This window comes from Pogoniulus pusillus, chromosome 35, assembly GCF_015220805.1.
Source record: "Pogoniulus pusillus isolate bPogPus1 chromosome 35, bPogPus1.pri, whole genome shotgun sequence".
Classification (NCBI taxonomy): domain Eukaryota; kingdom Metazoa; phylum Chordata; class Aves; order Piciformes; family Lybiidae; genus Pogoniulus; species Pogoniulus pusillus.
In genome coordinates, this window is record NC_087298.1 from 4,557,345 (window position 1) to 4,585,219 (window position 27,875).

At 48.1% G+C, this 27,875-nt stretch overlaps 1 protein-coding gene and 1 long non-coding RNA gene across 2 annotated transcripts in view; one reads left to right on the forward strand and one right to left on the reverse strand.

Moving 5' to 3' along the window:
- The window catches only part of PAPPA (pappalysin 1), a 223,080-nt gene extending 206,492 nt beyond the window's left edge, over positions 1-16,588 (forward strand). The window contains exons 21-22 of the mRNA XM_064171661.1: positions 1,538-1,636; positions 14,352-16,588. Coding sequence (XP_064027731.1) covers positions 1,538-1,636; positions 14,352-14,459 — 207 coding nt within the window. The 3' untranslated portion in view covers positions 14,460-16,588. The remainder of the gene's footprint in view (positions 1-1,537; positions 1,637-14,351) is intronic.
- Positions 16,589-20,377: 3,789 nt separating this feature from the next.
- LOC135190345 (uncharacterized) lies at positions 20,378-26,746 on the reverse strand. The gene is made up of 3 exons (XR_010308483.1): positions 26,391-26,746; positions 22,379-22,537; positions 20,378-20,483 (listed from the first exon to the last, which is right to left on the reverse strand). It is a non-coding gene; the product is annotated as an uncharacterized LOC135190345 (long non-coding RNA).
- Between the last annotated feature and the right edge of the window lie 1,129 nt (positions 26,747-27,875).

Below are 27,875 nucleotides of genomic sequence, written 5' to 3' on the forward strand. Positions count from 1 at the left end.
AGGGCAAGTTCTTCCACAGGCTTCTTTGACCGATTTTCCACTGTTCATAGATGTAGGGTACAGACATAGGTATGGAAAATTAAAGTCAAGCCTCTCTTGACAAGCAGGCATGGCCAGGCAGTACAGGGGAAGCATGGAGAAGCCTGCAAAACATCCTAGGAGCTTGAGCAGAGGTCAAAGTTTTGAATATGACCAGGTTGGCATGAAAGCTGTCCTCCATGCACTCCCCTCAGAGGTGTGATTATGATTCAGATGGTGTGGAGCACATTCTAGTGATCACACTGCACAGACTAGTGACCACAGTTTCTTTCTCAAGGTGATTGATGAATTTCACTCAGTAGCTGTCCACAGTGTCCTTCTGGATAATTGCCATTATCCCAGTTCTGAGCTGTGGAGCAGGGGGAAGTGAGATGTCATGGCCAAGGTCACTTGTCTGGTTGGAGAACGTGAGCACATGGTGCCTGTGCTCAGCTCAGGCCACTTCCATCTCTCTTTGTCATGTCTTTTGTGCCCTCGTTGTGCTGACACTTGCTGCCAACTATATCCTGGGCTGCATCAAAAGAAGTGTGCTCAGCAGGTAGAGGAGGGGATTCTCCACCTCTTCATTGCTGTTATGAGATGCCCCCTAGAAGAGTGTCCAGCTGTCAAGCTCCCAGCACAAGAAGGACATGGAACTGTTAGAGTGAGTCTGGAAGAGGCCACAAAGATCAGCTGGAGCACCTCTTCTCTAAAGACAGAATGAGAGTTTGGGCTGTTCAGCCTGCAGAAGAGAAGGCTGTGGGTAGATCTTCAAGTGTTTGAAGAGGGGGTACAGGAGAGCTGAAGAGGGACTTTTTACAAAGGCTTGTAGTGACAGGACAAGGAGCAATGGCTTCAAACTGGAAAAAGCTTTAGATCAGGCATTAGGAGGAAATTCTTCCCCATGAGGCTAATGAGGCACTGGAATAGGTTTCCCAAAGAAGTGGTGGAGGGTCCAATCCTGGAAGCATTCAAAGCCAATCTGGGCAGAGCCTTAAGCAAGGTAGTCTAGCAGGAGGTGTCCCTGCCCATGGCAGGGGGTTTGGAACTAGATGATCTTTAAGGTCATTTCCAACCCAGACCATTCTGTGATTCTTCAGCTAGAAGATGTGTGGTGGGAAGTGCAGCTATTAAAAGCAAGCCAGTTTTGCTGCTATACATAACCTGCTTCTCAGCCCACATAGTTTGGGAAGGTTAGCTTAAAATTATCAACAAGTGCCACAGTTTAGATGTCTTGATGCTGTCTCTGGGCCTAGGCAAATTAGTATTCCTGAAGCATCATCTTATGTGGGATGTGAAAAACCAACAAGGGCTCATTTCCCGTCCATCTAGTGTCCTTTTTTTCCCCCTCTGCCTGTCTTAAAGGGAGAGGAGAATAATTAGCTCTTGATTTTCAGGGCAGTTGCCAGTGTCACAAATTATATGGCTCCTTCATGGCTTCATGTTTTCTTTCTGACATATTGTTAGAGCTTTTATCCACGTCCATGTTCTCAGCCCTTCTCTGCTGTTCCTTTTTCAGCCTTTCATGGGGGACAACTACTGTGACTCCATCAACAACCGGGCCTTCTGCAACTATGATGGTGGGGACTGCTGTGCCTCAACAGTCAAGACCAAAAAGGTAGGGATGCTCCTTCCTCTTTTCACTGGGAATTCCTTGGAGAGTGCTGCTTTGTGCCTGGGACAGTTGTCTTTTTGCCAGAACAGGGGGAGATCCAAGGTCTCAGAAGGACTGAAGACACCAGTGCATTGCAGGCGCCAGGTTGTTGTGGTTCATTTGGAAGTTTTCTCCAGATATGCCTGGGCACTCCCCATCATAACCCACCTTAGACCTGAGAAAAGCAGGCTCTTAAATAAACTAGTCCAAGGTTTTCCTTGATTCTTACTGTAAATACACTCCAGCTGATCTATAGGCAGAGGCTGGCTGGCTCCTTCTAAAACTCTGGGGCGTATTCATCAGCAAAGCTGTACCTACTGCTCAGGAAACCTTCACCCAGAAATCTGAGAAGGGTCTATTTGCCCATTCTGATGTCCACCCTCATGCTTAAAAGGGAAATTAGAGGTTAGAAGTTATTAGGAAAAGACCAGAGAGCACAGCAAAAGCATCATCATAGGTCTGTATTGAGTCTGTGTGTACCCACAGGCACACGGCTCACTGCTGACCATCCCATCTCCACAGGGACAGAGTGGGATAGAGAAGGGTATGGAGCAGGGATGAGTGGAGGTGCAGAGACTACATAGGACAGGACCTGCAAATCTTGCAGAAGAGACAACAGGCAGAATTAGTGGCAGAGATTTATAAACCATTTAATGCAGAGAGGATGCTTGGGAAAATGGTATCCACTGTTTCTTATCACACTGCAGTGAGAGGATGAAATGGTAATTATCTGGAAGCAGGATGCAAAGTGAGGAAGTGCTTATTTGCACAATGTGTATTTGAAGGATCACAGGAGGTGTTGCTACAGAGAATTATTAAGAACAAAAACATTGGTGGAAGTTAGCTCCATCAGAGGCTGTTAAACACACTGAGCTGGATGCAGTGGCTGGCTCAGGAGTATCTAAACCACTGCCTGCCTCAGCCTGGGGAAAGACTCCTCCAAACATCCTCTTTTGACTCTGATTCTTTAACAGCCATTTCTGGCCACAGTGACAGTGGAGTGGTGGAGCTTGTGGTTTGAAGCAGCACAACCTTTTGCATGTTTCTAACTACGATGGCTGTTGAATTTGTTTCCCAAAGAAAGGAATGTGAGATCTTTACCTTATCTTCGAGTGTAGCTCAGAATGCAAATCCAGCAATGCTGAGGATTTGATGTATTTTAGTAAATGACAAAACTTGAGGGAGCTTGGCCTCAGCATATGACATCATTCAGATCACCCACTTGAGGGAGGTCCCCACTACTGCGGTGTATGTACTGAAGATCTCTCTGCAGGGAGCAGTCCTTTCTAAGACAGCTTTGGCTGGAGCCTTCTTTTACTTGGTTGAGCCAAAGATCTCTTATCAGTACAGTACTGCTGGCTGTCTCTGGCCCAGCTGGGAACACTGGGGAAGGGAAGTGGACATGTCTTGGCAAGTGGAAGAAGTTCATTTCTGCACTGGGGAAGAGGTAGATTTCCTAAATGTGGGGGGTTTTGACACATTCTCCCTTCTATTGCTGTGCTTCTTTTGCAACTGGCCCTGTGAGCCACATGCTGGGAGGAAAGCATGGGCAGGTGAGTTCTCTGCTGCCCAAGGGTGGAGTAGGGCATGGAGAGCCTATACAGAGCTCCCTGCTGAAACAACCACTGCAGAGAAGAGCAGTGTGACAGGCAGCAGCTTGTCTTCAGTGTCGTCTCCAAGAACAGATTCCTATCTCTGGCTGATTTTCCACCTCCTTGGGAGGAGCAGCCCAAGGGCAAGCACAGCTTGCTCGCTGGCCTCACAGGCCCACCAGCTGGGAGGACAGAGCTGGAAGTGCCTGGTCGCTCAGCATGGCATAGGTCTTCTCCTCCTCCAACAGCCTGCCTGGGAAACTTTATCTTGCTGCCTCCAGGCTTGAAAGCAGAGGATGAAATATCCCAAGAAGTGCCAGAGGAGTGGAAGTGAAGTGGCTGGGAGGAGACAGACCCAAACCAGCCCCAGGAGCTAAAGCACAACATGTTGCTGGAGTGGGGACAGGACTGAAATACAAGTGATGTGATTGCTGAATTGAGGGATAAGATTAAGATTTGGGAGCAGAATTTATTGCTGGGCAGGGAGTTGAGACAGAGTGGGATCTGCACCGAGCTGTGAGCAGCTACCAGCCAGGCAAGTCACGCTCACAATATCTGCTGCTTTGCTGCCACCCAGAAATGAAGTGACCACCCAAGAGGGTGAAAGCACTTTGCAGCCCAGCTGATTACTGGTTTCTGTGCTAACGCCACCCGCTGCAAAGGGAAGATGGTCAAGGGGCAGGCAGCAGGTCACACGCTGGAAGCATTTCCCCTGTGGATGTTTTGTAGCTTGTCAGAGAAAAGTCAGCTTCTGTGGACTGTACTTGGAGCTGGAGCTTTGTGAAACACCCACCCTAGAGGTCCTGGTTTGAAGGCTGAGCCACAGAGCCATTGCTTCCCCAGCATGCAGTCAGCTTCCCAAATCTTTTCCTCTTTCCCAAACATCTCAGAAGCCGAACGAGGACCTCAGGAGAAGTGAAAAAAGCGCACCGCCTTTTCTTGGACCTTCCATGTCAAAAGCAAGATGCTAAGTCCCAGTTTATTACATTTATAGGGTAAAGAGGGGAACAATAACCCACCAGTGGGGCCTCAGTGTCAGAGCCAAAGAGGTGGCCGGCAGCACCGCTCTGCCTGCAAGGCGGCCGCTGACACCTGCGGCGGCAGCCGTGGGGCCACGAGTCTCAGCTCTGCGAGCCATTTTCCCGTCGGAGGCCTTTGACTGAGACCAGATTTCAGGCCAGGCTGTTCAAATACAGCCCTTCCTTTGAAGAGGTTTATGAGTGGAGCGTTACAGGAGATATTCCAAAGGGAAAAACAATGAAAGGTGAGAGAAAAGGGAGCTGAATAAAAATACTCCGCATACCAAATCCTTCCAGCACAGTTTGCCACCTACTTAAAAAGGCACAGTTTTAAAATACACGTTGGGTGTAAAAGCCAAAAACCTGGAGGAGACATAGGGAAGGGTGAGTCCAGCTCTGTTAATTCCAATACCAGATGAGGATGTATTTTCATACGGTTGCAGAAAGAGCGAGACACTTGAAAGAGCCTGGTTTGCCCATTTATTTCAGGGTTACATACTATATGGCAGATGTGTCAGTCTTTTAAAGCCCCCTGCAAGTTTACCCATAAATGTCTAACATTTATGCAACACCTGTTTTTCTCCCCAAAACGTCACAGGGCATTTTACAAGCTTTAGATTTATCATCTTCTCACCGTTGCAACCATTGTCGAGGTGACACATGGTTCACATTTAACAGAACATAGCAACTCCGCACGTTATTTTGGGAGAGGGCTGAAGATTAACATTGCATCATGTGAAGATTCAGGAGTTAACAGTCAAGTAAGAGCCAGCTTCAGATCTTTAATGTCCACAAACTGTCAAGACTTGAGTTTCACTGCAGTCCCACTGCCCTCCCAGAGGCACTTTGAGCTGCGCGCAGTGCTGTGAGCCGGGCTGCGCGAAAGCAAAAGGATTCAGCCCGTTTTCACTTTAGTTCTGAGCCCTCTCGTTCAGTGTGAGATTTTGCACACCTCTGGTTTTGTCGCCCTGAGAACACACCAGAGACTTCCACACAGCCTTTGCTCAGGCCATGTTTTTTTGTCCCTTTTGCGTTTGAGCATTAGCAGCAAATGACCTTGTGCCTTTCTGCAGCGAGAGGGGAACAGAGCGGTGTGACTTATCTGACCGACCGCCGCCTAATCAGTGCTGCTGCTTAGATAGGGAATAATGAGTATTCACCCTGCACTGCTCACAATCAGGCTGGAGAGCTTAAAAGAAATCATTAAAGACCTCTTTTGAATGCTGCGAACAGCAACGAGTAAATGCAGTCATATTCTGGGCATAAATTTGAGGCAACTGCAGTCAGTGGAAAGGGGCACAAGAGACATTCATCAGCTTAATTATTTGTTGTGCGCTAATTGCTCAATGTCCCCTCGCAGCGGGCAAGAAGCCAGGGCTGGCACAGGGTTGATGCCACCCGAGGAAGTAGGGACACACCTCCTCTGGGGCCTGATGGAGCAGCCCACGGGAGATGGGCTGTGTGGGGAGCAGGGGCTGGTGGCGGAGTTTGTAGTTGGGGCAGAGGATGGGACTGCGTTTCTCAGCTTGCCCCACGCATGACCCAGGAGCAGCTTTAAGAGACAGGAAGGCCATTGCCGGCCAATCTCCAAGGGAGGGAAAGCTTCTGTTGTGTGTCTGGAGGGGATAAAGTCTTCCGTGAAGGACAAAGCAAAATCCCATCTCCTTTTAATCTTCCTACCCTCCTGACCCAGCACAGGTTGCCAGCTCCCTTCTGCCTGGCTGCTCTGGGAAGCTGCTTCTTGCTTTGTATCCTGCACAGATAAAAGAATATACTATTTTTCAAAACATTAAATACGTGAGGCTGCTAAAGTGAGGAAAATAAATAAGCTGGGCATAACTCTCTGTCTCTGGGCTGGCAGCCACCTGCAAGGAGCTCCTGGGGTGTGTGGCACTGCAGGGAGAGAGGCTGTGGCTGTTTGTTTCAGGAAATCTCTCTGGCTATTGTTCTCCTTCGATTTTTTTTTTTCTCTTCCCCTTCCCTTTTGCAAGTTTTCCCTGGGCAAAACTGTCTAGAAAAGCCTCACAGAAATCAGTGATGCCTCTCTTTAGGCTCTGCTGTTGTACTTTGTTCCAGACTCGGATCACAGTTTTGCTTAGTTGAAGATCCTGCACTCTGGTCCCTGCAGATTTCAATACAGAGAATTTGCTGGTTTAAATTTCCCCCAACCAAGATCATTTGCAAAGTGAACATTCCTCTGTCTTTCCTCTCTGCTTTTCCTTCTTGTCCTCAAAGGGGTAAACCTGCAGCTCCCATGAGAAAAACTCGTCTCAGTCAGTTATCACTCAGGTTTTCCCTCAACCACCTTGCCCCACAGCACTTAAGAAAGCAAAAAAGAATTATCCCTCCCCTCCAGCCTCTTGACATTTCTGCCCGACACCTTGGAGAGGAAAACCAGCAAGCGCCTTGGCGGAAAACAAATGAGGACTTGGAGTAGATAGAGGACTCTGTGTGGGATTCATCTAAAGCTTTGCTTATCTAAAAGATAGGCAACTTATCAAAACCTCTTCAGAGACTTTATGACCGAAAATTCAAGGCCTGAAGGAAGGAGCTTTGAACTGAGGGGCTGCTGCTGACTCCAGCAGGGATTTCCAAAGGCTCTCCCTGTCTCCTCAGAAAAGGGAGTCTGCTGCACTCCTCCACCTAGGATGACAGCAATAACAACCTCTTGGTATTTTGGAGCAATAAGTGCCTTCCCCCAGCTCTGCAACACAGACCTGTCTTGGAGAATCACAGGTCCTGCTGTGTTGGTAGAATAGAATCATAGAATCATAGAATCAAGCAGGTTGGAAGAGACCTCCAAGCTCATCCAGTCCAACCTAGCACCCAGCCCTATCCAGTCAACTAGACCATGGCACTAAGTGCCTCATCCAGTCCTTTCTTGAACACCTCCAGGGATGGTGACTCCAGCACCTCCCTGGGCAGCCCATTCCAATGCCAATCACTCTCTCTGACAACAACTCCCTCCTAACATCCAGCCTATACTTCCCCCAGCACAGCTTGAGACTGTGTCCCCTTGTTCTGTTGCTGGTTGTCTGGGAGAAGAGACCAATCCCCACCTGGCTACAGCCTCCCTTCAGGTAGTTGTAGACAGCAATAAGGTCACCCCTGAGCCTCCTCCTCTCCAAGCTAAACAACCCCATCTCCCTCAGCCTCTCCTCATAGGGTTTGTGTTCCAGGCCCTTCACCAGCCTTGTTGCCCTTCTCTGGACACCTTCCAGCACCTCAACATCGCTCTTGAATTGAGGATCCCAGAACTGGACACAGCACTCTAGGTGTGTCCTGTCCAGTATTGAGTACAGGGGAAGAATAACCTCCCTCGTCCTACTGGCCACACCACTCAGGCCAAGATGCCATTGGCTCTCTTGGCCACCTGGGCACACTGCTGGCTGGCAGTTTGTGCGATCAGCAGCCGAAGTGACCACTCCAGCTGAGGAAATCCTGCTTGTCCAGAAGAATTGACATTCCTGCTTCCAACAGCATGAATGTCCATGGCTGGGTGTGTTTGTCAGCTCCACAATTACCTGGTAGGATACAAAGAATAGTGGGCAAGCATGGGGGAAGGAAGGGTGCAGTGCAAAGTGTTGCTTCGTGCCTCTGGAAGCGGTGGAGCGCTGCTGCGTGCTCCAAGCACGCTGGCTCGCCCGGGCGCGTGGGTGAACTCGCTTACCCGCGAGCTGTTGGTCACAGCCTCAGTGGCTTGCCATTTGCCATGTGAGGAGAGTTTTCTGTCATGGTTGGTTGGGATGGGAGCTTGTTTTGGGGCTCAGAGCTTGGTTTCATCACCATCCAGGGAGGCTTTCCAGGCGGCAATAAATTAAAAGCAGTGATGGTAGTAACACATGTTGCCTATCCTTGAGAGAACGCTGTTGGCTTCAAGGGACGTGGGGCTTCCCACAACATACAGCGTTCCCAGGGGACGTGCTGGTGGAGGGTGTTTGCTTTGCTATCCGACCTCACTTCATTAGCAAGTGTTACAAAAACCAGCCAACAAACCTTCCCTGCTCCACCGCCAGCTATTTGGCCTCTGGGTGGTCTGGCTCCTATTAAATCTTTGGTGATTATTTAGAGTAATTACATTCATGTTTGCACAATCAGTAGCACGAGGGTAGGAAGTGCAGCTGATTGCTGAGCAACTGAGCTCCATGCGGTTTGGCAAACGGGCTCCCTCGCTCCGCTCAGCAGGCAGGCGGGGATGCGGGGATCGGTGCAGGCAGGGCTTTCCCGGGGATCCCTCCTGGCTTTGGGCCATCCTGCTTCCACCAGTTCTGGTGAGGCTGCTCCCAATTTATAGCCAGTGAAGAGAGAGGAGCATCTGTTGGGTTCAGCTGAGCTATGTCTTGTTATACCATGTCTGCTGGCTTCAGCTGGGGAAAGAGCACAAACCTTGTGAGGAGCAGCCAAGGGAACTGGGATTGTTTGGCCTGGAGAAAAGGAGGCTGAAGAGAGACCTCATTGCTCTCTACAACTCCCTGAAAGGAGGTTGGAGCCAGGTGGGAGTCAGTCTGTTCTCCCAAGGAATAGGACAAGAGGAAACGGCTTCAAGGTTTAGGTTGGACATAAGGAACAATTTTGTCCCCAAAAAGGCTGCCAATCCCTGGAACAGTCTGCCCAGGGCAGTGGTGGAGTCCCCATCCCTCAAGGGATTTAAAAGCCATGTAGGTATGATGTTGAGGGACATGGTTTAAGGACAACCTGACAGTACTGTGTTAAGGGTTGGACTTGATGATCTTAGAGATCTCTTCTGACCAAAATGACTTTGTGATTCTATTTAAAGCCCAGGTTATGGCGAGGCAGTTAACAAAAAATTCAAGCCTTTAAACCTCTCTGTTTGCATGGAGAGAAGGTTTCCTGCAAGCCCCATCTCCACTTCTCCCAGTCCCTCTGGAGCAGTGCCCTAGGTATGAACCTGCATACCAGCCCCAGAGTGAAAAGGGGACTTGTTCCGTTATCTCTGAACAGCCCTGCTGACTTAAATGCCGAAAACCACTGAGGAGACCTTTACAAGACACGTTTTTGTCCCACAAGAGCCTGCTCAGGGAACAGAATGCTGGCTGGCACTGGAGCCATGGGGGTCTCGGGTGGCTGCGACACTGCGCACAGCCTGCCACGCTTATCTCGCCACGCTGCGCTCACCCACAGCGCCTCCGTCTGCAGCGGGGCCTCTGCACTGCCAGTGAGGCTTGTCTGGGAGATTTCGCAAACACTTCAGGGCTGAAATCTAACAACAGGCTGTTTCCCAACACTTTGCAGCCCTCTTCCCATGCTTCTCCCCCTGCCTCCACCCTGGGCCCTTCTCTGGTCCAGATTCTGGCTGCCCTGGTGATCCAGCCCTAAGTGCGCTGGGTGGGAGGTACAACCAGGTCACCCTGATAGGAGCGCACATGAGGGATGAGCTCCGACCCTTGCAGAACTGTTTCCCATCCCTCCCTGCACCTGTCTGGGATTTTTTTCCTGTCAATATTCCCACCACTTCCCTATATACTGGCCTTTCTCAGCAGGGATCTGTCTTGGGATGTCACCAGCCTCTTAAGATAGGTGCTGTGCAGTGAAGGTTTGTGTCCTCTCACTCTTTCCATGACCCAGATCCCAGTTCTGCACTGCTCTGTTATGTTGTCATTCCCATAGTCAGGAGCATGACATGAAGGACAAAGGCAGATCTGTTTCCAAGAGGGTGCTTGAGCTTTATCCAAGGTCTCATCACCTAGTGTGGGACAGGATGCTTATGGCTCCCATACCTTTGTGAAGAATGGGAATATGGGTTCATGCACCGTGCAGTGCTGAGTGGTAGTGAGGTGGTCAGGATGGACATGCCCCAGACCTTGTATTTGTTACACACCAGATGTCTGTGCTAGCCTCCTGCCTAGACCATTAGCCTACTGCTGCAATTGCTCCTCTAGGTTCAGAGAAGTGTGTCTCATGCGGTGCACACTCCTGGGGTCACAGCCATGATTTAGATTGTGCCTGTTTTCTCTTGAAGGTAGACAGGTCTGTAGCCCAGTGTGGTTCAGGTGTGACCCACATCCCCCTAAGTGCTGTTGATTCGTGCCATGGCTCTGTTCTGGATTGTGTCCAGGATATGCGTGTGTGTGTGTAGGCATTGCAGGGATGCGTGTGGAGCTGCATTCTTCAGTTGTGCCGTTTCCAACCTGTTTTAGCTAGTCTGAGGAGACATCATCCTTCTTTACTGTGACACAGGCCACTGGAACAGGCTCCCCAGAGAGGTTGTGGGATCTTCTTCTCTGGAGACGTTCAAGGCCTGTCTGGATGCGTTCCTCTGTGACCTGAGCTAGAATGTATGGTCCTGCTCTGGCAGGAGAGTTGGACTGGATGATCTCTTTGGGTCCCTTCCAACCCCTGACATCCTGTGAGCCTGTGATAATCCAACCTATTTTATCAAATGACCAAGCCAGGCCCTAAGCTTCATTTTCAGCTCTGTTTTCTCTTTCCTCCTAGATATTAGCCAGGTTTTCTACAAGAGAAGATAGATGCAGGTGAAATGCAGGACTTGGTGGGTGGAAGGAATTAAAACTGCTTCTCTCCTTTTGCCTTTACAACGAGTCTATCTGGAAATTTCAGTACAGGTTGTATATTCTGTTAATGAGTTGAGCTTTCACAGACCTATTTAAAAGGGAAAGCAGCAGTTAGTCCTGGAGTATGCATATCTGGGCTCCACACCTAAATGGGCTACCATTCAGAAAAAGATGCAGCATTTGTTATTCCTAGCACATCCTGCAGCTTTGTGCCCCTGAGGGCTGTCTTTGTGTGAGCCCACAGCAATAGACAGTCCTTCTTCTACGGGGTTTTTGTGATTTCTCTGAGTTGGGTACTTGGGACAATTCTAATAGCTGCAACCCGTGGGTTAGCTTCTGTATATACCTATGGAAATCAGGCCCTTGGGGAACTCAGTTGCCTGTTGTTGTAGCTGTTGTTTAAAGTGGAAAGCCTGCAGTACTGCAAAGTGCTTGTCTAATGTGGCTGTGGATGTGCTCATTACCCATAGAAATCTCTGCCTGTTCACATAATAGAAAAGTGATCTCTGGAGCTCGCTGCCATAAGATAAAACAATTCATCTGTCTGGACAATAGCACTGTGAAAATCAAACTGCATAAAAAATCCTCTGTAAGGGACATAAAGTCAATAAAGCCTAATCTGAGCAGGAAGAAACCCTCTTACATGCAGGCTTCCCACTGCTGCCAACTGCTGCTGAGCCATGGAGCTATCTGCTCTGGGGGCCATAACTGCCCCTGAGAGAAATCTTCTGCTCTTCTGTCCATGGCTACTGTGAGGAGACCAGAGAGTTTCTAGAAGACCAGACAGAGCATGACATTTCTTCTCTGGTGGCTCCATCTCACCAGAAATTGGCTGCAGTGTAGGAGCAACATAGGCCCCTATCTGCACCTTTTGTTGAGGTTGCTTCCGGGCTGAGTACAGACTTAGTGACTTGTAAGAAAGCAAAGGGCATAAGGAGGAACTCACAAAGAGAGATGGAAATAAAGGGAATGAAGAAGGTAGATCTCTACAAGGCAACACCAAACTCACATCACAGCCTGCATGGTAGGTTAGAAGAGTGTGAGCTGGTAGTTTGGAGGGCAGTCACATGAGGCTTTCACTCTTGGCTCTCATGTTCTGCAAGTGAAATGGTAGCCATTCTAAGATCTCCATGTCTGACATCCCACTCGTGGGACAGCAGCAAAGACAAAGTGCAGTAGGATGTCAGGGCTAATTTCAGCCACTTTACTGAAATGCCTGAATGTCTCCACCTTCCCTGTGAGCCTGTGTCTGCTTTGAACGCAGGGACCACTTAATCACCTTCGTTAGACTGCTGCAGAGAAACACAGCCAAGCCAGGCTAGGAAGGGGAAAAAAGTTTGATCAAGACAAATGAAAGAATCAGATTCCCAGGTCTTGCCTCCAACCAGTAGCTTTGTTGTGCAACAGGGAGGACTTTGAAAGTCAAAATCATTGCCAAATCCAGGTCGAATTGAAAGATCCAGGATAAAAAATTAAGAGGAAAAAAAAAGCAGGAAAACTCCAGGCATACTTAAATGTTTTGTTTGAGCATTTTCTAAGTCAAGTAAGTTTTTATTTCAAAACATAACTCTTGCTCTGAAATAGTCTTTGTTATTTGTATGTCTTGGAGGAAAAGGTCAAGCTTGAAGTGCAGCAGATAATCCAAACCAAAATGTTTCCTTCTACTTGCCAAAAAGAAAGGAAAAGGCTTTTTTTTGGGTCCTTTTTTTTCTTCATGGCTTTTCTTTCCAGTCATTGAACAACTCCTCCTCAGACTCCTCCCCAGACCCCATTGTTTGCAAACTTTTCTCTTTTCCTATCTAAGAATATTCATAACAGTGTGCTAGGAGACAGTCCTGCTCTGGCTGGCTTCTGTTGGCTCAAGTGACCCTTAAGCTCCTATTGTGTTCTGCAGTTTGCAAACTTCTTCAGTTTCCAGTGACTTGAAGGTCAGCTTGTTGGGCTATGTCTTCTCTTTTACAACCACCACATTTGCACCCCTGTAGATCCAGACTATTCACTTAGCTCATGGGTCACCAAGGCCATGGCTTGAAGAAGAGTCATCACCCTACTCTACCTGGAGGGTCAGGTCTTCTGGGATTAAAGTCGAAAGCAAGGGGAGGAGGCTCTCTAAACATTGATTGGGTGATGAGTGTTGGCTATTTAACGTCTCTGTCAGCATGTCCCTGCCTCAGGCGCCCCAGTTGTGAAATAAAGCTCCCCACCCCAACGTCCCATTGCTGAGTGCATCAGGAGAAAGGCACGTTGGAGGTGGACATGCAGGGACATGCATGGAAGGTCTAGGTGGAAATGGCAGCTAGGGATTCACACACGGTGCTCGGTCCACGTTCCTAGATGTGCTGTTGCTGACACACAGGGAACAGGCAGAGCCAGGCTTCATAGCCTGGAGCAAAGTGTTTGTGAAGTGTTTATGAAACGTGTGGCAGCAGCACCAAGGGAAGCAGACGGAGTGCGCGCATGCAGCCCTCGCTGGGAATGCTTGAGCAGGTTGTGGCACTGTCCTGGAAGGAGTGTAAAGGAGAGGAATGAGGTCATTTGCTCGGTCTGTGCAGATGGGAGGAATTCTTGGGAATTCACTTTAGGGCAAGTGAGACACTGTTCCACTGCCACCCCCTTTTCTTTATCTAACTGCTCTGATGCTCTAGGCCCAAATCAGCTCCTGCTAGCCAGGCACTGCAGGCGATTGTTTCAGCTCCTTCTCATGCTCCTCCAGTCAGATCATGGAGAGATGTGTGCAGCATTCTCTCATTTGCATTCCTCTGCTATGCCTCAGTGCCCATTAGCTGCATCTCCTGCCCTTAAATACAGCAGGTATTTGGAGAAGTCTCTGCTGGAATGCAGCTTCTCTGATCTGCTAGGTAGTGTTTGTTGCAGTGCCCAAGGAATGGAAAGCAAGAACATTCATAGTCAAATGCACAAATGGACTTTGGCACAGCAGCAGCACCCAAGCCCTACTGCAAAATGATACCCTGTAGAGGAGAGATTGTGGCCAAGGAGCAGGGTTCACCAAAAAACCCAAACTGGAGGTGTGTAGGGTGGTTTGTATGGGGAGGCTGAAGCTGGGACCTGATAGATCCATTAGTGTTTGGTGAGCATTTGAGTTGGTAGTATGAGATGAGGGTGTTGGAAGTTTGCTGTCATGCAGCATTTGGACCATTCTGGGGTAAGGGTAGCTGCTGAGAAGGGGTTGGCAGGTTGGTTTATGGTGAGTACCCCAAAAAGCCCCAGGGTTGCCTGAGAGGCAACCTCAGCCAGCTCTGCTTGGTGTGAACTGTTAAGGGGAGGATCTGCTGTCCAGTAACTGCATGAGTTGAACAGGTTCTTCTTCACACTTTTCACAGCCTTTCCTATGGACAAGTCTGAGGTCTCAGTGCCCTACCAGCTCAGCACCAAAATAAAGCACTGTGAAAAATAACAGAGCTGAAAACTGGAGCTGATCTCTGAAGATACCGCTCCAGAGGCCTCATTTGTTCTCCGGGGTACTAAAGGTATGCTCCCCTCTTCATGTCCTCATGTCTTTGGTTTCCTTCTGCAGGTTACACCCTTCCCTATGTCCTGTGACTTACAAGGAGAATGTGCTTGCCGGGACCCCAACGCCCAGGAGCACAATCAGAAAGACCTTCGTGGCTTCAGCCTTGGGTAATGCCAAGCGACGTGGAATGGAAGACCACAATGCTCGAGGCAGGCTAGGAGAGACACCACATCCCTTTTGGTATCGTTTTTAACATTTAGCTGCTCAACTGGATGGCATTTCTGCACCAGGGACCCTTAGAATTCAACCAGTCTGCCTTTAATTTCTGTCCAAGGAGAACTCAAAAGTAGGGGTTTATGTATTAATTATATCTTAAATAGTGATGACAAGAAACAACCAACCAAGAGTCAAGTCGAGAAGACGTTCATGTATCAAAACAGCATGCTATGCCCACCTAATCTGAACAGTTCCTGCCTAGATTCAAGGCGAGAAACAAGCTATTTGTGTACACATATTTATAGAAATAAGTAGAGGAAGAGAGAAAGAGAGATGATGATCAACGCAAAAACACTTTCCCCTCTCCAGCACTCACAACTCAGACCATTCGTGGAAGAGGCTGTGCTCTTGGAGGACTCCAAGCTGAGCCTTTTCTGATGCTGAATGCCAAGGTATCGCATGTTCAGGGCACTGAGGTTGGGGTGGGATCTCCACAGGGCTGTGCCTCTTGGCAAGTGAGTTGCCAGATGCCCAGCCAGCTTGAGATGTGGGATGCATCTGCTCCTCACGCGAATGCTGCTTCCAGCCAGGGAGCTCAGACTGCAGTGACCTTTCTGTACAGCTCCTCCTTATTCCCCATGCCCTCAAAAAGCCAACAAAAAGTCCCCTTGTAGACTGCAAGCTGCAGCTGGGACATTTCTGTGTGGAGGTGTTGGAGGCAGGGAGTGGGGAGTCTAAGGACTGGCCTTGAGGAACGTGAATGATTGCTTCTGAGGAGCAGAGAGAGTAACTCGCGCCCGCACTTGTCATTTGAGCATGTCTGCTGCTGCTACTCCTGCTGCTACGTCCCATACAACTAGTTTCCTTACTGTGTCAGGACAGGGTGAAAAACAACCCCATGCAACCAAACAGTCTGCCTTAAAGCTTATCTACAACCTGCCTTTCAGACCCTCTGGTCTCTTCCTCAGCATTGGGGCAAGAAAACAGGATACCAGCCAGCCAAAAGAGTCTGCTTTCTGGTCTCCACCCAGCCAAGTGGTTCTCTAGACCTCCTCCACCCCTTCTTATGGTCATCTGTGCTTAACCACCACTGCATGCTCCTGTTTTCTCAGGAGAGAGGAAGAGGAGGAGGCATGTGCTATGGGGAAAGGACCACAGCAGACAGTGTTAGAATTTTGGCCACATTCATCAGTATTAAGCTGCCAGGCCAGTGGATCAGACACTTCTGATAGACCAGGAGCTTAGCTGCTTGTAATCTTCCAGAAGGAGGGGCATTAGCTACAGCAGACCTCACACTTCCCTGTCGTATAGCTCCATCCTCCTCTTTCAGCCCAGAGAGGAACATATTGTGCCAGACCCTTGAGGATTCATAGGATTCATCACATAAAGTCACTGAGATGCCCAGGGCATCTGGTGCTGCCACTGCTGCTACAACTCATCCCATGGAAATCCCAGAGATCTTTCCAGTGTGGCTTGGGCTTGTCTTCTGCTGCTGCTTCAGGCTCTTGCTAGGAAGAACACCCATCCAAAAGATCCAAGAGTGTCCTTCCAAGTGTTAAGTCTGTCTGTTCCTTGGGACTCTCCCAGCTTGTAGAAGCTACTGGGTAAAGACAGGTTGGAAAATTACTTTTCCTGCTCCTGCTTGATTGAACATTTAGGCACTGGAGCAAGGCAGAAGGGGTCATTTAGCACTTGGAGATGGCTGTAAAAATGAGTTGGAAAAGTAGAAATGGAAAACTGACAGAATTGTAGGTGTAAGGAGCCAGGCTCTTGTCACCCACTGTAGGGGGTGTTTCTATTGGACTAAATCAGAGATGAGTCTCAAGAACTAAAGTATAGAGGCCTGGAGAGGTGATTGTCATAAGAAAGTGAGGAGCTCTTGTGTGAAGCTCCTGCTTATTTCTGGAGAAGGCCTGCCTATGGGAGCTGTGCAGATGGCTCTGCTCACACTGTGTGTGGGTGTCCAGGAAAGGGAGGTGCAGTGGGATCAGAGCTCCCTCAGTGGAGTCAGACTGAATGCCCTCCAGTGTAGAGACCACTGGCATAAGCTGGACCTAGGCAAAACTTCCCCTTTTGTCCCCTGCCATCTGGGCAAAGGTTGCTTCCTTCATGCCCCTTTGCCCTCCCCTTTTTGCTGGCAGTTTGTTCATGGGCCATCCAGCCCACCTGAAGAGCTCATGACCTCAAAAACCTTTCAGACTGCCAACACATCATATCCTCAGTGCTTGAGGCATCCTGGCATGATCTCCTCCTGTACCCCACCAGGGTTTCGCCTTGGAAGGTAGCCTCAGGTCAGGTCCTGCATGCATCCCAGTGGCAGCTCAGATTGCAAGAATCCCCTTATCAGTTATGCAGCTCAGCATGGAGGAGATTCTCCACCTGCTCTTCCCACCTAGGACGCTGCCCAGGAGAACGATCTGTGTAAGCATTATTGCCACTTGCTGCTGTGGGCTCCCAGGAGCTCAGGACCGCTGAGCTTCTCTGCCCAGCCAGGGCCAGCCTTTGCTTGCTGAATTGGAGTCCTTCTCAGCTTGAAGGAGATGGTGTCCTCTTGCCAGCGCGGCCTCACACCTCAGCTTCACTCTTGAGTCCAGGGCTGACCAAACTCCTTTTCCTATGGGCAGACTTTCCATGCTGCTGTTTGATTTTTTAATCTAGCTGCCCTGTTGGCACCCTCAATCTCCAACAGGACTGACAGAACTGGGAGCAGCAGACCTTGTGCTCTGGGTCATGTCAAATCCAATGGCATTTGTTTTTTTCCACTGAGAAAAGGTCACACTGGGGCAAAGCTTTGCCCTCTGTGTTTCAGGTGCTGTCCTGTGCACCCAGAGGGATGTGAAGAAGGGAGCCATGGGACAGGGACACCTGCCCAGCTCTCTCTGCTCTGTGCTCCCACTCTAGGGCAAGGCCAGATGGATGACCTTGCAGCTTCTACCAATGTAAGGGCATTGAATGCCCAGTGGGGTCCCCAGGAAAGACTCTCCATGCAGGGAGGTGCGTGGGACAGCACTCATCACCTCCTTTCAAGACAGTGATGGAGATCAACATCAAACAAGAATCAATCATAGAATGGCCTAGGTTGGAAGTGACTTCAGAGATCATCTAGGCAGAGACTCCTCTCAACTAGACTTGGTAGCTCAAGACCTCATCCAATGTGGTCTTAAACACCTCTAGGGAGGGGACATCCACGACCTCCCTGGGTAACCTAGTCCAGATCTCACCACCCTTGTAGAAGTTTGGGAAACAGAAGAGGGTGCTCATGCTGATGAAATTTAGCTGCTCATTAAGTTCAGGTCACATTAGTGCCAAGCTCTTTTCTGTTACAGATAGAGAGCCAAGGCTGTACCCTACCTGGGGCCACCAGCCAGCCTTCTGGCTATGGGTGGTGTCCATGGCCAGCAGGAGGAAAAGCTGGCACAGAAAGTGGTGAATGGTGCGTGGTGGGGTGGGAAACTCCTATCAGCTGCTACCCCTCTCCCTCCCCACCCTCTCGCAGACAGGCTGAGCTGGTGTCCTCCTGCTTTTCTTGCACCTTCCGTTGTCCCCTCCAGGCTGAGAAAGGAGGATGGCACCAGAGGACTCTTGGAGTCGGGTTCCAGCTACCTCCCTTCTGGTTTTGGTTTCACTTGGTTGTAACTGTCGGTTATGTTCTAGGTTTTACCTGTGTTTAAACAAGCAAACAAACAAAAAAACCAAGAAAAAAAGGAAAAGGAAAAAAGGAAAAAAAAAAAAGGGGGAAAAAGAGAGAGAGGAAGAAAGAAAAAAAAGAAAACTCCATAACCAGCAAAAGTTCCTTGCTGCAACTGATTCAAGTGGGGGGGGGGGGGGGGGGGGAATGAGCAAGAAGGGAGGCTTTACAGAGAGGAAGAAAAGAATTGGTTTTGGTTTTCTTTTTAAGTCATTCAAGAAAATACTAAACAACAACAACAAAAAAAAAAAAAAAAAAAAGAAAAGGAGACAAGCAAACCCACATAATCCAGATCTGAGAAGAGCAAAGCCTATTTTTGTGTGTCTGAAAGGAAAACACTGATCCTGCCAGCTGAGTAGAGAGCTAGATACTTAAGTGTAGATTTCCCTAGAAGTACCGTGAGGTTTTATAACATTGTCTGGTTTTGTTTTCCTTGTGCTTTGTGGTAAGGCCAGGAACTGAGGCTAAGGTGGGTTTCTTCCCTCTTCCCCCCCAGTATATTGGTGTGTGGGGAGGGAGGGAGGGTGGAGTTGATGATGATTGGGGTTTTTTTGCAGATTATTTTTGTAAGTGTGTATTTGTGCTTATTTTTACATTAGCCAACTGTACATAGGCATCTAACCAGTATTTCACTGTGCTCCAGTTACTGCACAGTCTGAATCCCCAAGAGCTGCGAGAGACTGGGGATGAGGTGGGGGAGAGGAGAAAGCTGCTAAGCGAGCAGACAGGTCATTCCCAACAGCAGGAAGCACGGTGCTGACTGGCCCCTTCCCGCTCGCCAGCCTGTTGTTTCCATATGAAGCCAAGCTAGAAGACAGGAAGGGATGGGGTTTAGTCAGCCCAGGCTGGGATGCTCAGAGAGGTTTCAGAGCTGATGATTTAGCTTTTGAACTGTTTTGGATGCCATGGAAATTTCCAGCCTTTTGGCATTTCTTGCCCGTTCCTGCCATCCCCGGATGCCCCAGTGAGAGCCAATGGGCCTGTTCTTATCACTGGGAGAGCACCATATGCCTGGCTTAGCTATACTCTTGATATCTTCATGTTGTGGTCTAACTGAGCTGATTTACTTTGCATTTAGTCCATGTCCTCCCATCCTCTGGGGAAAGCCATCCCCTACTCCCAGCTGACCTTGTGTGGAGCCCTGTGTTTAGTCCACATTCCACTGGAGCACCTTGACCACTGAGTTCAGTGGGAGCACGACCAAAACATCAGCAGGAGCAATTCCAGGTGACATGAGATGTGTTTCCTTGGAGCTACAGTCAGACTGGGCAGAGGAGGGTTGGTGTTGGGCTGTTCCTGCCAGCTGGGGAAGTGGTGTTCAAACCCTGCTTGTTTCAGCAGGAGCAAAATGGGGCCAACCCAACGTTTTCTTTCCATCTCAGTTTGACAAACTGAATTTTCCCTTTTTCACCTGACCTGCACAGCCAAGATTCATGAAGAATAATAACTGCTTCCTCTGAGGCCAAAAACAAGAGCTTGGGTTGGCTTCAGGTGGTCGGTGAGGAGTCTTGGTGCTACACGTTGGTGGCATTAGTCCTGTCAGGTGAAGATACAGAGCTACCGAATCCAAGCTGTCTTTGGTTCCCATTCTGGTTTGGTCTTTTGTTATTTGTTTGTTGTTTTTCCATTGGTGAGGCCACAATTCAGCCACCAGTTTCCATCTTCTGAGTGCAACGAAGCAGGGCTTTAAACGAAACATTTCACCAGCAATTCTAAGAGGGAATCGGGACCGTTGCGGAGTTTTGCATTGTACCGCCTCTGTAATTACTTAAACCTGTCTGCAGATGATAGGCTGAATTTTGCTCCCATCAAGTCAACAGGCTTGGGTGTTTCTTTTTGTTGTTGTTGTTGTTGTTGTTGTTTGTTGTTGCTGTTGTTGTTGTTGTTGCTGTTGCTGTTGACTTCACTGGAAGCAGGATTGAGCCGTTCCTATTCTATATAAATATATATATAAATATATATATATGATATATATATAATATTATATGTGTAATATTATATATATATATATCTATCAGTGTAATATTTACAAATAAAACTGTGATCTCGTCTAGAGAAAAAAAAATGTATTCATATTACCAACTGCTCTTCCATATTTATGTATCATATTGTACCTTTTTATTATTGTTATTACGATTATTATTATGGTTATTGTTATTATTAATTATTATTATTATTATTTTGATGATGATGATGATGATGATGATGGAATCTTTCTTGGCACCTTTTGGAAGCCACGTCAACCCATTACTCCCAACGAAGTGCTGAGGATCTATTTTTCACACGGTCTACTGTAGAAAAGAGAGAGAAAAAATAAAAGAGAGAAAAAAAAAAAGGGAAAAAAAAAGAAAAAAAAAAGAAAAAAGAAGGAAAAAAAATTAAAAACAACCAAAAAAATTAAAAAAAGGGAAAAAAAAAAAGAAAGAGAAAAAAAAAAAGAAAGAAGCAAAATACAGTTCAACCTTTAATTCTGTACCTCACGCCTGTACGTTTGCTGCTCCAGTTTTATGGGTTTTGTTTCGCGTTGGTTTTGTTTTTTAACGGATCTAATTTAAGTCTCCAAGCAATATATAAAGATGTAAATAGTAAAAGCTTATTTATTAAGATTGTCATCTTCTTCTTTTTTTTTTTTTTTTTTGGTTGGTTTGGTTTGCTTTTGGTTTTCCTCCTTAATTTATATTTACACAGTGGTTCAGCTAATTTATTTTGTGTTTTTTTTTTCTTTGCCTTTCAGTTTTTTAACATTCATCTTTTTTTTTTTTCTTCTTTCTACTCTTTCTTTTTTGGGTCCTGATTTATTTTATTTTATTTTTTTAAACTTTTTTTTTCACAGAATTTCTTTATACAGTTTTGGTTTCAGTTTACTTGGTTGGTTTTGTTGGTTGGGTTTTTTTTTCCCCCCTTCCCCCTTTCCTCTTTCTTTTAATAAGCAACAACCTCCTCTGGTCTTTCAAAAAACAGGTCATGTTTCACACACAGACACACACACACACACACACTCACACACAGAGAAATACACACAAAAGAAAAGGAAAAAAAAATGTCAGATTCATCAGAAATATTTTGCCATTGTTGATTCCTATACCCTAAAGTTCTATATTATATAAATATATAATACCTTGTATGCTTAAGTATTTAACTGTGTGATTTTTTTTGTATATATATATATATATATATATATATATATATATATATATATATATATATAATCTTCATACACATGCTCACACCACATAGGAGGGTTAATGTCCCCAGAGGTTGGGAGAACAGAGAATCAGAAACACAAAACAATATAAGCTTGTATTAAAGAGTTCTGAACTGGACCCCTTTGCTCGTGCTACGTCTCCTTTGCTTTCGGTTGAACCGGCCCCGAGCATCGCTGGGTACCCCAGGGTAGGGTGTCAGTGTGGCTAGGAGGGGAGGTTCCACATCTGGCTGCACAGCTGCGCCCTGGCTACATGCTCCTGCTGACCTCCAGGGCTTTGGTTTTGGGCAAGGAGGTTGAAAAATTGTCATGTTTTGACAGAGCCCTGCTGGGAGAGAGCTGCAGCAGGTGAAGGGACTCAGCAGCGGCCAGAGCCAAGTGTCAGCCTAAGAGTCCACCTCCAGGAGTTTTGGGTCTGCCAAGCCAGTTCAGATCATAGAATCCTAGAATGGTTTAGGTTGGAAGAGACCTCGAAGATCATCTGCCAACCCCCCCCCCCCAGCTCAAGGCTTCAACTGGCGCAAGCTGGTCCATGCTGTAGGTTTTGGTGTGAGAAATGGTTGGAAATGTGGAGGTTGCTTGATTCTAATTTTAAAACATATATTAAAGTTGGGCCTCTGCTCACACTTTCCATCACATGGAGAACATGGTCATCCAGACAATGAGTCCCAGTAGCAATTTACCTACACACAGAGTTAATACCTAGGAGGGAAGGAAAGCTGACAGCTATGTGCAGCTACAGAGCAGACCATCCAAATGGTCTTTGGACGCACAGCAAACCAAACAGATAAGGCAGTGTCCAGTGGTCAGCAGATATCAGGGCTTGTGGGCTCCCCATGCCAGACCAAGTCCTTGTATGTTGTGGAGCATGAGCTCATGCATGTCTGGTGATGCAGAAGCCCCATGTCCAGTATAAACCCACCCACACATGCCATGTTATAGCTTGGCCTAGTCCTGACCCCCTCCTCAGAGCTGGCTCACCTGCAGGGAAGTTGCATGCTTGGTCTCCTGAAGAAAAAGGCTCTGCAGTCCAAAGCCATCTTTTGGTCACTGCAGTGGTGGCCACATCTCAGTTGCATGCAGAGAGACAGGTGTGCCCAGACCATAGGGCTGTCAGTCCTTGCTATTGTGTGAACTAACCTGAATTGGATTAAGAACCTTCATTACCAAAATTGTGGGTTTTGGGTGCCATGGCAGGTGTTTGTGGAGGGGAGAGTGGGCTGGAGGAGCTGCAGGTCCAGCTAAGTCTGCAGCAGCCCAGAGCTCAGCCCTGCACAGCTTGTGCAGTCAAGAGCAGCTTCCCTGGACAATTAAATCGATGATCATTAATGGCAAAGGCCTTTAGCCAGATTCTGCCCCACCAACTTCGCATATTTTCTTCTCTCTGAGGGTTTGAGCCCCCTTAGTCCCAGCCACAGTGGTCCTGCCATGTTGCCCCACTTTGCCAGTGTCACCCCTGCACCATTACTGCTTCAGTAGGACCCCCTCATACCGAGGCTACAATGCAGGACCCAGCCTGCTGCCCGCTCAGCCCTGCTGTGGCAGGCAAAGAAAGAGACTTTTTGCTGTTACACCAAGGAACCTGTATTGATCCAGCTTCCAAATGGGAATTGATTCAGCATTGACAGCTCCAGGTCTGGAGGATGCGAATGCAAGCAGGATAGGTGCCATTTAACCCTGACAGTTATTGAACCCCTGAGCCTAAAGAGAGACATTTTTAACCCAGTTAACTCCCCAAATCATGAATGATTTAACTCCCAGGAAACCCTGGTTAGCCATGGAAGCTGGGAGCATGGGCAGAGGACAGGGAAGAGGTGGACAGGGGCAGGAGTGTTAAATACCAGCTATGCTTTCCCATTTACACCTGTTCCTCTGCCTCTTCTTTATTCACCACTGGGCTGCCATGCAAATTAGCTTCAACTTGACATGGTTTCAGTACTGGCTGGTACCACCTTGGTCCCTTTTAAAACTGTGCCAGCAAGACCACAGTGTGTAAACAGCCCATGGGTTGAACAATAAATTAGTTCCACACCACACAATCCATGGGCATTTGGGGGCAATAAACTGAAGGATGGGAATAAATCAATTCTTTTTGCCAGCATAAGTCAGTCAGTCAGTCAAGAACTGGTTTGCATTTTAAGTGTCAAAGTTGACTGCATGTGTTAAGCAAGGGAGAGGCAGAAAGAGCACAAGCCAGAGCACATTCTGCTTTTGCTGCCATCCTTGTCTGTGGGCAAGGCATTATCAACAGGGTGCAAGAAAATCACCAACAGCCCTAGCAATAGAACATACAGGAGATGAACAGACCCACAAACAATGTGGGAAATGGGTTGGGTCTATGTTTATGGCCCAAGGCAATGAAAATGGTGAAGGGTCTAGAGAGCAAGTCTTATGAGGCGCAGCAGAGGGAACTGAGGTTGTTTAGCCTAGAGGAGCCTGAAAGGAGGTTGGAGTCAGTCTCTTTCCCCCAGTATCAAGAGACAGAATGAGAGGAAATTGCCTATTGTACCAGAGAAGGTTTAGGTTGGAGAGTTGAAGGTTTGGTCAGGGATTGGAACAAGCTGCCCAGAGAGTCCCCATCCCTGGAGGTGTTCCAGAAATGTGTGGCCATGGCACTTTGGGACAGAGTTTAATGGCATGGTGGTCCTAGGTAACTGACGCAGTGACCTTGGAGGTCTTTTCCAACCAAAACAACTCTGTGATTCTTTGTTGGGCTGGGCCCTGAGCAACCTGCTCTAATTGAACATGCCCCATGCTCATTACAGGGGGTGTTGGACTAGATGGCCTTTAAAGATGCCCTCCAACCCATTCCATGATTCTGTGATTCAATTGCAATACACAAATTAATGGGCTGTATGCTGAGCTATCTTTCAAGCACTAATGACATCCAGCCATAAAGCCATAAAGCCATAAAGCCAAGGACCAGCAGACAGCTTGCTCTTGTTGGGCCAGGCTGCATCTGCTGATGTCTGCTCAGCTCTGTTTCTCCTGCATCATCAATTGACATGCACAGGAAATACAACAGGTCCTACACTCAGTTCATGTGGCTGTCTGGAAATCAATCACTAAAGCAAGAGAGAGGAAAAAAAAGTAATCAATACATAGATAGACTGAGCAAGGTCTGAAGCCACTGTCCTGTGAGATAGCCACAGGGCTGGTGGCCACCAGCAAATGGTAAATCTGGCTGAGACCTAGCAATGAAGGCAGCTTTAACATCTCAGCCTGGAGGCAGTAATGCTGGTCCCCTTTTGATGTGTGGTGACCAGCCCCGGGAGTTTCATGACACACTCCAACATTACCCAGACTGGGCCACCAGCCTCTGCAAGTGGCTCCCATACTGAAATGACTGTGAAGCACTTGTGACAGCAGATGTGGCTGCTGTTGGCTGCATTAAATCAAAAGGAGCTGACTGCATTAATTATATATGAAAGCTGCAGAGAATGTTCTGAATTCATACAGAAAAGTCCTCTGCCAGCTGAAAGCCACAGCCACCAAGTATGGCTTGGTAATTATGGCAAAGGGAAAATGAAGCTGCTTGAACAACTTGGGCAAACAGAGGCTTAAAAAGACTTCTGTCTGGAATAGAAAGGAAACTGCTCACAAGAGCAGAATGAAACTTCTTCCCAGGAGCATCCAGGTGTGTGCACTGGCCACGTGCACGCTTGCTTGCACACACACAAACCCAGCAGATACTTTATGGTCCAACACTTTCTTTTCCTGGGCTTTTCCATTTTGCTTTCTCAGCCTTTCAGTTTCTCAGCTACACACCTAGGGTGGTGCATAAGGCAAGGCAGCAGTTCTCAGGCTGCAATTCTCTTTTTTGCTGCTCTTTAACTACCACAACACTGCACCGTGCCCACATTTCCCTTCAGCCCTGCATTAGAGGTGCAGCTGCCTGCATCACTCAAGTCAACAGGAGGTAATGGCCTCAAGCTGCGACTTGATAGGTTTACACTAGATATTAGGGGGAAAAAAAACTCACAGTAAGAGTGGTCAGGCATTGGAAATGAGCTGCCCAGGAAGGTGGTGGAGTCATCAACACTGGATGTGTTTAAAAGTCATTTGGATGCGGTGCTTGGTGATATGGTTCAGGGTGCACCTTGTAGAGTAGGCTTCTGGGTTGGACTTGCTGATCCTGAGGGGCTTTTCCATCCACACTCTTTCTGTGATTCAATAGCTCTGATAAAATGCAGCCAAAGTGCCAGGGGCTTAAATATTTAAGTGAGGCAATGCTGTGAAAAATAGTTTTAATGGTCTTGAGAATCTTTTGGCTGACTCCTCTTGGGCCTGGGGAAGATTATCAGTGGCTAAGAACAGCTTTCATGAAATTAGTTGTTGTTTTTTTTTGCTTAATATGTTACTCACAACTTCTTGATCACTTCTCATAAGACAAGTGAAGACCTAATCCAAACAGCCACATCTCACTTCCAGCCACTGCTTGTCTTGTTCTTAAGAAGCACACTGGGAGGATGTAAACTGTACATTGTACCTGCTGGGTAAGAGGCAGGATTAGCTGTCCAGTTTGTGTAGTGCACAAATTGAGCACAGGGCATTGCCATGCCTAAGTTAGTGTTACTACAGGGCTTTGTCCACACGAGGCACTCCCCATGATGCAGAGGTAGATTCAGACTGGATGTCTCACCACCCAGGAGGGTGGCGAGAATGCATAAATAAAGCAGTGAATGTCTCACAAGAATACAGCTCCTGCCAGCTGGGTGTTACAGCTGCATCCCTGTGTGCTTGTGCTGGGCAAGCCTGCATGGAGATCCCGGAAGGGGTTGCCCAGGGAGGTGGTGGAAGCCTCATCCCTGGAGGTGTTTAAGGCCAGGCTGGTTGAGGCTCTGGACAGCCTGATCTAGTGTGAAGTGTCCCATGGCAGGGGAGGTTGGAACTGGATGACCTTTGTGGTCCCTTCCAACCTTGATTCTATGATTCTACGAGTCTATGGTTCTATGACTTGAGCTGCCCATGCTGAACAGTCTCTAGCACTCACCTTGGCTTCTGCTCCTCCCTCAGAGAGGCTGAGAGGAAGACCTTCGTGCTCTCCACAACCTCCTGAGAAGTCTCTTTTCCCAAGGGACAAGCAACAGTACAAAAGGAAACAGCCTGAAGATGCTCCAGGAGCGGTTTAGTTTGGACATTAGGAACAATTTGATCTCCAGAGAGGTTGCCAAACCCTGGAACATGCTGCCCAGGGCAGTGGTGGAGTCCCCATGCCTGGAGTCATCTAAAGCCTGTGTAGATGTGGTGAGGGACACAGTTTAGTGGAGACCTGGCAATGATGGGTTAATGGTTGGACTTGATCATCTTAAAGGTCTCCTCCAACAAAAACAATTCTGTGATTCTTCCCCAGGCTCAGAGGCTCAGCAGAGCCAACTTCATCCAAACAAGTAAAAACTGAAAAAAAGAGGAAAAGCAGAAAGCAAACAAATAAATGAAGGAGCAAATGCAGAGCTTGACTCCAGAGGCCTTTGCTGTGGGAAGAAGCTGTCCCAAAGTGGGGTGTCATCTGCCACAGCAAGCCAAACAATCAGCCCCTCTGTGCAGCCTGCCAGCTGCAGCCCAGAGGGGATGAGGGAGGTGGGGAACAATGGCTGTGAGGACAATGGGGATTGTTCAGGCCAGCTCTGCTCCTCAGGAGGGGACAGCCCCACACAGCCCTGGAAGGAGACCTGCATCTGTCACCAGCTCTGAACTGACAAACAAGTGGCAGCTTTGAGGTGCCCTTAGTAGGGGCATGTGCCCACCAGGATGTTCAAGGGATGCTGAAAGTGGCAGTGAAAATGTTTGTTAAAAGGAACTGTGTGCACACATGCACAGTGGAGGGTGAGCAGCCTCTGCTGGGAAGCCACCTCCTGAGGCTGAGATGGACTTTACGAGGTGCTGGGGGACGCAGGGCTGGTGGGGGTAAGTCCAGGCTGAGCCATGCAGCCTGTGACACCCTGCACATCGCCACCACTGCTCTGTCAGTGCCATTACTTGCATGAGCACTCCGCAAAGGCACACGGAGGAGACTGCTCCTTTTGACCTGAATTAATCCTGAAGCTGATGGCTCCACTCAGCAGCCATTGACGCCAATTCACCTTTGCCTACTTCATGCCATTAGGCAAACAATTTCACCTTTGCAAATGCACGTGGGCAGTTTCTCTATTAAGCCTGGGTGATGGCATCTTTTTGGCCCTCTCCCCACCCACTTCTCACGTTTCATCGACCCTTTTGTGCTCTCCCCACCCAGGACAGTGTTTACCTTTGGGCTGCCCAGCAAAATTGGGGTACAGGTTGGAAGAGGAACCAGCTCCTGGGGCAGTAGTAACTTGCTTCGGAGCAGGGATCTCTTTCCCCTGAGGGAGCCAGAGGAATGGCAGGGGTGTGTGTGAGCACACACTACAGGGCACAGGTCCCTCTGCCAGCATTGCTAGGCTGTGACTACAACTGTTTATCTTGAAAGCTGGAGGGTTACCTTCTCCAAAGTTTCCAG